Source organism: Ictalurus punctatus, chromosome 17 (genome assembly GCF_001660625.3).
Source record: "Ictalurus punctatus breed USDA103 chromosome 17, Coco_2.0, whole genome shotgun sequence".
In the NCBI taxonomy this organism is placed as follows: domain Eukaryota; kingdom Metazoa; phylum Chordata; class Actinopteri; order Siluriformes; family Ictaluridae; genus Ictalurus; species Ictalurus punctatus.
The window spans coordinates 2,163,395-2,174,790 of record NC_030432.2 but is presented as its reverse complement, the minus strand read 5'-3'; the positions used below and the strand labels follow the sequence as shown (position 1 = coordinate 2,174,790).

At 37.6% G+C, this 11,396-nt stretch overlaps 1 protein-coding gene across 3 annotated transcripts in view; it reads right to left on the bottom strand.

Moving 5' to 3' along the window:
* Window positions 1–11,396, bottom strand: part of LOC108277853 (mitogen-activated protein kinase kinase kinase kinase 5) — a 39,083-nt gene that overhangs the window by 1,776 nt on the left and 25,911 nt on the right. For all 3 annotated transcript variants that reach the window (XM_017490836.3, XM_017490837.3, XM_053687202.1), the window contains 12 exons: window positions 11,201–11,298; window positions 9,461–9,493; window positions 9,253–9,331; window positions 7,470–7,546; window positions 6,942–7,002; window positions 6,714–6,813; window positions 4,765–4,823; window positions 3,521–3,624; window positions 2,190–2,367; window positions 1,826–1,894; window positions 1,250–1,342; window positions 635–761 (listed from right to left, as the gene is read on the bottom strand). In XM_017490836.3, the coding sequence (XP_017346325.1) occupies window positions 635–761; window positions 1,250–1,342; window positions 1,826–1,894; window positions 2,190–2,367; window positions 3,521–3,624; window positions 4,765–4,823; window positions 6,714–6,813; window positions 6,942–7,002; window positions 7,470–7,546; window positions 9,253–9,331; window positions 9,461–9,493; window positions 11,201–11,298 (1,078 nt within the window). The remainder of the gene's footprint in view (window positions 1–634; window positions 762–1,249; window positions 1,343–1,825; window positions 1,895–2,189; window positions 2,368–3,520; window positions 3,625–4,764; window positions 4,824–6,713; window positions 6,814–6,941; window positions 7,003–7,469; window positions 7,547–9,252; window positions 9,332–9,460; window positions 9,494–11,200; window positions 11,299–11,396) is intronic.

The window sequence follows — 11,396 nt, the reverse complement described above, 5'->3', positions numbered from 1 at the left end:
ACGTCCAGGTTGTCATCTAGTAATTACGGTAATTCCGACATGGCGTGAACGCAGCCTATCACCTTAGCGGAAAATGTGTGTTTATATATGCATACGTGTATTTAACCGTTTTTGAGGAACAAAAATGTCCTCACAATGATAGGATCGTGTCAGATGTTCTCACAATCACCAGGTCCTCACAAAAATACAGTGTTTTTTTTTTCAAAGTGCTTTATTATTTTGGTTTGTTTTTCAAATTAAACGAGCCAATTTTTCCTTACTGAGGTTAAGGTGTAGATTTAGATTTAAGTGTAGCACAATATTATTTAGCTACGGTAATTATGTCAGTGGAAGGTCCTCACAAAACAAAAAATGTGTGTGTGTGTGCATGTGCGTGTGTGTTTGAGAACGTGCTTATATCCTGGTGGGGAACAAACATACCCAAAAGGATTTGACTTTTTTTTTTACCTTCTGGGGACTTTTGGTTAGTGAATTTAAGTTTAGGGTTAGATTTAGGTGTAGGTGTAGCATTAATTATCTGCATTAATAATTGTGGAAGGTCCTTACAAGGTTAGTATGACAAATGTTTTTGTGTGTGTGTGTGTGTGTGTGTGTGTGTGTGTGTGTGTGTGTGTGTGTGTGTGTGTGTGTGTACCTGTCTGATCCAACGAGCCGGAATATTTTCTTAGGTTCATTGATCTCCTGCAGGATTTCCGAGAACGCTTCACCCCTCCTCTGCCAGCCATGTTTCCACAAAGCCAACAACGTGTCATCAACGTACACTACACACACACACACAAAATAGATAAAATGGTTAAATGAAACTATTAAACATCAAAAGCTAATTTAATTTTTTTAAAGGGAATATTTTACACATAGAAACAGCTTCATTTGTTCGCAAAGTCGTGCTAAGTCATGCTCATGCACCACTGTGTTCTCTAACAAACTTCCATTTTAGCTGCTAAACTAAGAGAACGGTGTGGTGAAGATGACATCATCCTCACGAAAGGCTACGTACTGTAAGGACCCTATCCACGTGTCACGGGTCTGCTAGTCAGGTATGTCATGTACGTAATGTTTAGCTGTGCGAGATTACTTAGCATAGGGAATAACACGAGGGCAACTTCTTATAAAAACAAATATACCAACGTTTGTGTAAGCAGCATACTCGTATTTCGTGCTGGCGATTCAAACAAGGGGAAGTTAGGCATAGTGAATTAGGCATAGTGTTTGCATGCAGGATTGTACTTCCTGGACTGCGGTAGCTTACCTACTGATTCTATGTCCAAAGGGAAGTTGACTTCTGATTGCAACTTCCTGGAGCTCTTCAGTGACCCGTCCACGTTCACGATGTGCACTGTGTCTGCGGAAAATACGAAGGGAATAATGCTTTATCCAAAACGTTCACGCTATTTCCGGCAACTTTCCTTCAGAAGACTTGCTTTATATAAAAGATCCGACTTTATGCATGAATGGCAGTTAAATAAGGAACGATTCAATGAACTTGATTCAATTCAAATTTATGTTTTTTTTGTTTGTTTTTTTTAAAGATTTTCATTTGACTCACCCTCGTATGTGCTAAAAGCGCCTAATTAGAGTGGTTCAGATCATACTTTTCTCTTTATCTCTCAGTTCACTTATTCTTATTTCTTACTTCGATTCTCTAATCCTAGACGATTTAACTTGAACTTGTATCTTGAAACAGAACCAAAATGTTAATACAGGGGTTCAAAAACTTTTGACTGGCAGTGTATATCATGTTTGGCCAATGTTTGAATGATCCTAATGGTTTGAAGTAATTGCCCCTTTCCTCACACACCCGAAACAGACGTGAAAGTTCACTTACTCTCAATAAGAACAAGGAGTGTGTCGCAGTCCAACTGATTCACCTGAACTCTCTCCATGCTTTGGTTTTCTAACAAGCACACGCAAAGAGGTTATGTGGTTAATCCGGACATAATCCTGATACCCAGTGCAGAGGTTTAAACAGGGACAGTGAGAGAGGCTGGTAAAGGAACTAACTACACAATGTTATATGTAACTATAAAACGTATGGCATGTTCATTCATAAATGAAATACTGTTATTGGAAAATTCATAATAATAATAATAATAATAATAATAGTAATAATAGCAGCCACTAAATTATAAAAACTAATCAAGCTACTAATAACCGTGTCCATACTTCGATGAATTACTACGATCGCTTACCGACGCCGGTGCTGGTGAACCAGGATGTGTTGGAGTTGAGGTTGATGATCTCCAGGTGAACAGGCTGCATAGAGTTCGCACCCCTGCTAATCCCGATACATACCATCGGGTACTCCTGATCCGGAACCAGCAACATCTCAAACACACGCAGGGGGGACGGCAGCGGGAAGTCAAAGTCCTGCAGCAAACAACAAGGTATTAATAATAAAAACTTTATAAAGGTATTAAAGTCTACATTTATTAAGTAAAAAAAAGGTAAGCTTTACCACAATACCGTTGCATACATGAGACGATTGTTCTAATATGTTCTTGTTTTTATAGTAACAATTTACATAACTATTTGTATGGCAGATATATAATATAATAAGATATATAATCTAACAAAGAACGTATGTTTTCCGCTACATGAAAGTCAAGGATAGAGGCCGTTGCACTTTACCGTTTCTTGTCTTATGTTTTGTTTTATTAGCTTCAAGAGGAAGCGAAGAAGGAATGACGAGATATGTTTATAGCTGTTATAATGCAAGTGATAACAGGAAATACTAGTTCCAGGGATGTTCCGCAATATTAAACATAACTTTAAACACGTAGAAAGTATGATGCATTGTTCTTTAGTCCATTTTGGAAATTTAATAGTTGGCATGAGGTGAATAAATACGGCTCGGTCAGCTAGCTAAAAAATGTTAGCTAACAAGGCAAGACGCTGACACACACACTAATTTGTGCCAAACTTCAAGATATTAAAATGCACTTTCATAAAAATTATTTATTTATTTATTTATTTTTTTTTACTTTTTAAACTAGTATTAACTAGCCTCGATTTCAGCTAGCTAGATGATAAGCTATTTTTTTATTATTTTTTTTAAATTGTGGTGTTTCGGTTTATTCTGAAATTGTGGAGAATTTCCAGCTAGAAGTGCGAACATGAAAATCGATTCAGGTTTGTAGGTACCACATAATGAAAATTTTGACTTAGACTTTATTTGATTGGGAATTTACTCAACACAGAAATCTGCTAGCTACCGCTCTTCCTCTCTATGTAATTAGCTTGCAGGGCCACACGTGCAAGAACAGATCAGTTAAACAATCAAAAAATACACTTTCAGACTGACAAACCTGTTTCGGAAAGTATTTTGAAAAAATGAAACATAAAAAAATACAGTACAATAGAAGCAAAACTGCATAGTGGTCACCAATCCGATATGTATTGACTTGCAAGAACGAGTATGTTGAAAAGGAGTCAGATGGACACAAGTGAAAGAGGCATTAATAACGTGTCGGAGGAAAGTGAACAATAACATGAGCAGGCTGCATCGTTAAAAGTCACCAACCTTTATGAGCATGAACTTCTGCATGGGCTCGTACCACTGCAGCAGAACCACTCTGGACTCCAAAGCACCGCACAAGAACACACACCCTCGCTGACTGTTCTGGACTAAAGAAAGAAAGACAGTCATAAATCTTTTCTCTTTGTTGAAACACAACATAGCGGGCTTTAATAATATCAGTGTACTATGAGTTTTATGTGGTCATTTCTTTAGCTTCTGGGGTTTCTGGTAGGGTTTAAATTTGTCATGTAATATTTAGAGTAACCGTCATTTTTCATTTGTAAGATTCAGAATACTGTTTGAGTTGACCAGATTTAGAGTAGCGTGTATATGAGTTTACGAGATTTATAGTAATGAAGTTTAGCTTGTACGTTCACTGTTGGGTGGATTTGAGGTTATACAACTTTGAGTAATGTGAATTTGAGGAACTGCAGTAGGGTAGATTTCAGTTTGTGGGATTTAGAATAATGTGAATTTGAGATTGTGGGATTTAGAATAATGTGAATTTGAGATTGTGGGATTTAGAATAATGTGAATTTGAGATTGTGGGATTTAGAATAATGTGAATTTCATTTTCTGGGATTTAGAATTATGTGAATTTGAGTTTGTGGGATTTAGAATAATGTGAATTTCATTTTCTGGGATTTAGAATAATGTGAATTTGAGATTGTGGGATTTAGAATAATGTAAATTTGAGTTTGTGGGATTTAGAATAATGTGAATTTGAGATTGTAGGATTTAGAATAATGTGAATTTCATTTTGTGGGATTTAGAATAATGTGAATTTGAGATTGTGGGATTTAGAATAATGTAAATTTGAGTTTGTGGGATTTAGAATAATGTGAATTTGAGATTGTGGGATTTAGAATAATGTGAATTTGAGATTGTGGGATTTAGAATAATGTAAATTTGAGTTTGTGGGATTTAGAATAATGTGAATTTGAGTTTGTGGGAACTGCAGTAGTGTGGATTTCAGTTTGTGGAATTCGGATTAATGAGTAATTCATTAGTGAAATTTACAGTCGTCTGGATTTGAGTAAAGCGAATTTGACTTCATGGGATGTAGATTTGTAAGTAAATTTCAGTTCGAGGCAGTTTGCATAATGTACATGTATTTTTGGTTTGTTGCTTATTTTTCTTTTAATCAAAGTAAAGTGGAATTGAGTTTGTGAAAATTTGAGTGACGTTGACTGGAATTTGAGCTATGTATTTTCGTGTACGTTTGCGGTAATTCCTGCTTCCCTTACCCACTGAGCATGCTCGGCATCCCTTGGTGTCTGGGAACTTTGAGGTGATGGTGAACTTCCTGTTGAAAGAAGATGAAGTGGAATTAGTTTGGTTCTAACCGTGTGCATTCGTGCATATAGATGCACAAGTGTGGTTATGTGTAGGTGTGTATTACTGTTTGTGAATGTGTGTGTTTGCTAATTTGCACTTGCAAAAAGAAATCATGGCATCATGTAGGTCACATCCACGCTATGTTTCGGTTACAACACAGCCGATTCGGTGTGGCTTCCACTTTTTGCGGGTTATGCAGCATAATAGCAATGCTGCTAATGCTAGTTTAGTGTACAGAGTAGAATTCTGGATCAGGGTTATAATGAGTTATGAAAAAAACTTTGAAGACTTAACATCCGCTGTAGTTTTACTGTGTGTGTAAGTGTGTGTTAAACTAAACAGAAATCAACTATGTTAGTACTGTGCTTCAATCGTTATACAGTGGTGCTTGAAAGTTTATGAATTTTCTATATATTTGCATAAATATGACCTAATACATTACCAGATTCTCGCACAAGTCCTAGAATTAGACAAAGATAACCCAATTAAACAATAATATACTGAGTCATTTATTTACTGAGGCAAATGATTCAATATTACATATCTGTGAGTGGCAAAAGTATATGAACCTTTGCTTTCAGTATCTGGTGTGACCCCCTTATGCAGCAATAACTGCAGATAAACTTTTAAAGGTAACTGTTGATCAGTCCTGCACATCGGCTTGGAGGAGTTTTATCCCGTTCCTCAGTACAGAACAGCTTCAATTCTGGGATGTTGGTGGGTTTCCTCACATGAACTGCTTGCTTCAGGTTCTTCCACAACATTTCTGTTGGTTTAAGGTCAGAACTTTGACTTGGCTAGTCCAAAACATTAATTTATTCTTCTTTAACCATTCTTTATTAGAATGGCTTGTGTGATTAGGGTCGTTGTCTTGCTGAATGACCCACTTTCTCTTCAGATTCAGTTCACAGAGAGATGTCCTGATATTTTCCTGTAGAAATCGCTGGTATCATTCAGAATTCATTGTTACATCAATGATGGCAAGTCATCCAGGCCCAGATGCAGTAAAACAGGTCGAAACCATGATACTATCACCACCATGTTTCACAGATGGGATAAGGTTCTTATGCTGGAATGCAGTGTTTCCCTTTCTCCAAATGCTTTGCATTAAACCAAAAAGTTCTATTTTGGTCTCATCCGTCCACAAAACATTTTTCCAACAGCCTTCTGGCTCATGTGATCTTGCAGAAAAGCAGCAGTGTTCTCTTTGGAGAGCAGTGGCTTTCTCCTTGTAACCCTGCCTTGCACACCATTGTTGTTCAGTGTTCTCCTGATGGTGGACTCATGAACAGTAACATTAGCCAATGGGAGAGAGGACTTTAGAATTTAGAGATGGTTTTGTAACCTTTTCCAGCCTGATGAGCGTCAGCAACTGTTTTTCTGAGGTCCTCAGAGATCTCCTTTGTTCGTGTCATGATACACTTCCAGGAACATGTGTTGTGAAGATCAGACTTTGATAGATCCCTGTTCTTTAAATGAAGCTGGGTGTTCACTCACTCACACCTGATTGTTGTCCCATTGATTGAAAACACCTGACTCTAATTTCACCTTCCAATGAACTGCAAATCCTAGAGATTCACATACTTTTGCCACTTGCAGATATGTAATATTGGATCATTTTCCTCAATAAATAAATGACCAAGTATAATATTTTCGTCTCATTTGTTTAATTGGGTTCTTTTGGTCTACATTTAGGACTTCAGATGACGTTTTAGGTCATATTTATGCAGGTATATAGAAAATTAGAAAGGGTTCACAAACTTTCAAGCACCCCTCTAAATCAAGGTCAGTTTCAGCACGCACACTCAACGCTTACGGGAAAATGTGAGTGTGTGTGTGTGTGTGTGTGTGTAGTCACCTGGGTATCAATCTGTGTGTTGGAAGTGCCACGCGATGTTCTTTTCTAGCCTGCTCGTACAACTCCTTGAGAAAATGGGAATGTAGCTGGGAGGACTTTCCTGTCACACACACACACACAAACACACACACACACACTTTTTCTAGCTTTTTATAAATAAATAAATAATTGTTGGTTATGAAATTCGATTATGTTTAAGGTATTTTCACTTATTTTTTTAGGTCTTACCTGATATGGACATTAAGACGTTGCCGATGGTGTACACCCACGTGCACTTGTGTGGAAAAAGCTTCAATATTGACAAAAAAGAGATCAAGCGAGAGATCAGAAGTCAGTGAAACAACCTTAAAGTCACCGATCCTCAAGAGGACAAACTAATAAACAAATTATCGATTATGACCACATATGTATTAGCGTTTTATCAGTCTATAATTAACATTGTACATCAAGTCTGGCCTAAAATGGCTGCCACTACAGCTATGTCTTCAGCTATGCGATGTATTGTTGTTTTAAAAAAATAATAATAATAGAAAACAGTATCAGAAAGCTGGTAAACAAATGTAAACAATCTGACTTTTCAGCGTAGTTAGCATGACAATGTTATTAGCTTTAGTGCGACTACGCAAGTACATTTTAGATACTAAACATATCTTGGATCAGGGACTGTAGGTGGCGTAAGTTGGAAATTTGAGTAAACAAAAGTGTGGTTTAATTCCAAACTATTTTTAAAATCCTGGCTGTGTGTTTGTGGCTCACCAGCTCGAGTGTGGCCTCCGTGCTGTTCAGATTTAACGTGAAGATCCCTTCATCGGAGCCCAGGATCAGGTGGTGGTCTGGAGAGTGAGAGAGAGGGAGAGAGAGAGGGAGAGAGAGAGAGCGAGAGAGAGAGAGAGAGAGATGAGATGAGATAGCTGTGTGTTAAATGCTAGTTCATGTCGAGTTAGCATTCTCCATACTAGCAGGTAGGCCATTTTAAGAAACTGCTAGAACACTGCTAGAGTAAAAAGTAGGACACAGTTAACTGTACTGGTATGTCGTGAAGGGCTGCAACAAGTGAATTGCTTAATATATGTACATATAAGAGTGTATAATAAAATAAATACCCCAGCATGATGACACATTAGCTGCGTTTACATGGACAACAATAATCCACTCTTAATCCGATTAAGACCGTACTCTAATTAAGAAACTACCATGTAAACAGCAATTTTTACTTACCTTAATCTGATTAAGGTCATAATTGAAATAAGCAATAATCGAATTAAGACAGGTGGAGTACTCCTGTTTTAGTCGCATTATGGACGTGTAGTAGTGACATGTAAACACCTTAATCACATTATGAGCGTCGTGTGAGAGTTTTCACAGCATTTTGCGACAGGACACGATCACACACGGCAGTTTTACGTTTTACGGCGGACAAGAGAGTTCGGCTGCGTCCCAAACCGCATACTTCCCTACTATAGGCCTGTAGTGGGGAAAAATACATGTATCTCGGCTACTATATAGACGGTAACTACGCGATTTGGGACGCAGCCCACGGCTTCAAGCAGTCGTCTATTAGCACGTACAGCGTGACATATAATTAACTGCACTTAAAGCGTTCGTAAAAAAAATAAATAAAAACACGCAAATCTGTATACGGTACCATAACGAAGACGGACTGTATGTCGATACGTGAAATTCTTGAGGGACGGCGTGGCGCGGTGACGTAATGACATGCGCTGTTAATCTAATTATGTTCTATAACATGTACAACGGGAACATGACAGGAGTATTCTAAAAGCGACTCGTAAACACCTTAATCACATTATTATCTTACTCAGAGTAAGCTCAATAATTAGATTACTGCTGTCCATGTAAACGTAGTCATTGATAAGAATACCAGTTCTCGTCCTAATATTTATGAAGTTGGTTATTTTCCAATACAGTGTTTTATTTATTAAAGAAGGATATGTCATAGGATACTTTTTTTTTCATCAATGTCTAGTTACATTTAATGTTGTGGAACGTCTACAAAGCAAGTTAGTTCCTGTTCTCACTTATGTTATTGCAGCTAAAACAAGCCAGCCTCTCTTTTTTTCCTCATCTCCTGCAGTTACGAAGACAACAAGTCGAACTCGACGCCAACAGCATCAGTGGGGATGCCTAGTCCTTCATGTTACTAACCTGTACGCATGAGATAGCCTTAAATTATACTACGAACAGGAAGGAAGTTACTGAAGAAAAACTTATGTCAGACGTTTGACCTTGCCGCAACCTTGACCTTGTATCTGGATCAGTTCGCAAATCGAATCAGTTCACCTGCTGGTTACGATGATAACTCCCATCGTTACAATTCTACAAACATTGAACCTCTCGTTCTTGAGATATCACACCAACAAGTCACACTCAACGACGAACTTCACCATATCAACGATCAGACGTTTTATTGATTACCATTTGAAACCACTCTAGTGTATGTTGACGGTGGTTTTCAGCTGGTTAAGCTTTTTCGACACTGTATCATGCTCCGAATTAGCGTTTGGGACACGTCTCTTACCTTTGCTGGTGGGGTGATCCCACGTCGTAGAGCAGTTGACTTTTAAAGGGCAGCCGTTAAAAACCTTTTTAAAGAAGATCTATAATGAAGAAAAGTAAGAACGTTTAGTTGGCAGTGATTATTATAATAATGTATAATATATTATTATAAGATTCGGGGTTTTAAATTATTATTATATTTTTTGGGGGGGGTGGGTTATGATTCATACCGGGAGCTTCCTCTGTACTGGATCAGGCGGCTCCTGCAAAAAAATACACAACCATTCATGCATATAGATAACTATACACAGGATAACTATACACTACATACTAACACTCCTTACTGTACAGGAATGAATTCATTGATAAGTGATGTATTGTTTAACAAGCAATTCCAGCAACTTTCATTTCAAATTATTTCTTTTAACCAAAAATTATAACGATCGGTTTTAACTTTTAACAAAAGTGATGATCTTGTCCTAGCGTATTTTACTCGTCCCGGGGGTGGGGCTTAATTCATTTGCATGTTGTCACTACTATGTACACCATAACCCCGTTTTTTATTCGTTATTGTTTAATTTTCGTAGTTGTCTATAGGATTATTATCCATTTTGAATCCGGCGTGTACTACTTCCGAGTCCGATGGATTCAAAATCGAAATAATCCTATAGACAACTACGTAGTAATGACAACATGCAAATGAATTAAGCCCCGCCCCCAGGACGAGTAAAATACACTAGTAAAAGATAATTATTTTGTTAAAAGTTAAAACCGATCACAATAAAAGGTAGTTTGATTTCTGTACTTTTTTAAATGAAAGTTGCTGGAATTGTTTGTTGAGCAATACGTCATTTATCAATAAATTCATTCCTGTACAGTAAGGAGTGTTAGTATTGGACATCGAGGTTTGAGTTTTGAGTAAAAATCTTTTTTATTTGCTTTTTACTCAAACCAAATTTCTAATTGTTCCTGAGATGGACGTGAACTGTTTAGCTACCGTGTAATTCGTTCATTAGGGCTCGGAGATTTGGGCTTTCTCATTATCAGTGAATAAACACGTGTATTATGCAAATTGCTTGTACTGGACCATCGGAATATTACCCGATAATTATTTTTTCTTTAAAAACCTAAGTAAAAGCACATAGCTAAAAACTTTCGCAGATATTTTAAGGCTAATTTGTTTGGGGTTTTTTTTAATCCAAAATCCAATCCATAATTTTTAACTGGTATTGGACCGATACCGATCCTGGGTGTTGGCTCGGTGCCATCTTGATTATAAACAATTTTAATAGTTTGATGAAATAAGCATAGGGTGCGTATCGCTAGTACTTCCTGAACACTAAGCTTAGTTTATTTACATTACAGCCAGCCTTTAAAAGCTCAAGCTTTTCAGTATTTCTATAGTCCTATTTGGATGGGATTACATCGTTTTGAAGGAACTCCACTGATTGGTGTTTTTCTCTCTCTCCTCAGCAGAAAATTACAAATCAAATGACCCGCTGATCATTGTACTCCTATCCGGAGTGCTATTATAATGATAGATATAGCTATAAAAACCACTTTCACCTGTACATCGCACGACCTTTCGCTTTCTAGAAATTGTATCGCCGATCGTATATGAAAATGATCCGATCACGTTCTCTGTATTCGTTTCAGACCGCGAATACATATAAAACGACAGCTAATCGCGTGTGCTGCAAACATCCATGTTGTTAGAAGAAAAGAAAAGAAAAAAATCCCAAAAACAATCCCGTAACTTGTTTTAGCCATGTTCGTTTCATTGCTGTCTGGAGTTGTGTCAAAAAAAAAAAATGCTATGACACACAGTATAACACCCAGAGAAAATAATCCCGTCCAAATAGGGCTTATCTGTTGCTCAGTGATTATGCCTGGCTGTCTTTGAGGCAAAAAAAAAGGGGGCGTGGCTACAGAACACAAAGAAGCCTCTGGTGGCGAATCTTTAATGGTACCTTAACAGGCTGTCGGCGCCTCCTGTCTGATTTGGGCGGTAATACAGGAGGCTGGTCCGGTGAGATGTCTGTCCTGAAACTGGAAAACGCGGAAGGGTCTGCCACAACACACACACACACACACACACACACACACACATATAGAGCCAAATTTTTATTTTGGCCTTTACACCTTTATTGGAGTGCACATGTGTGG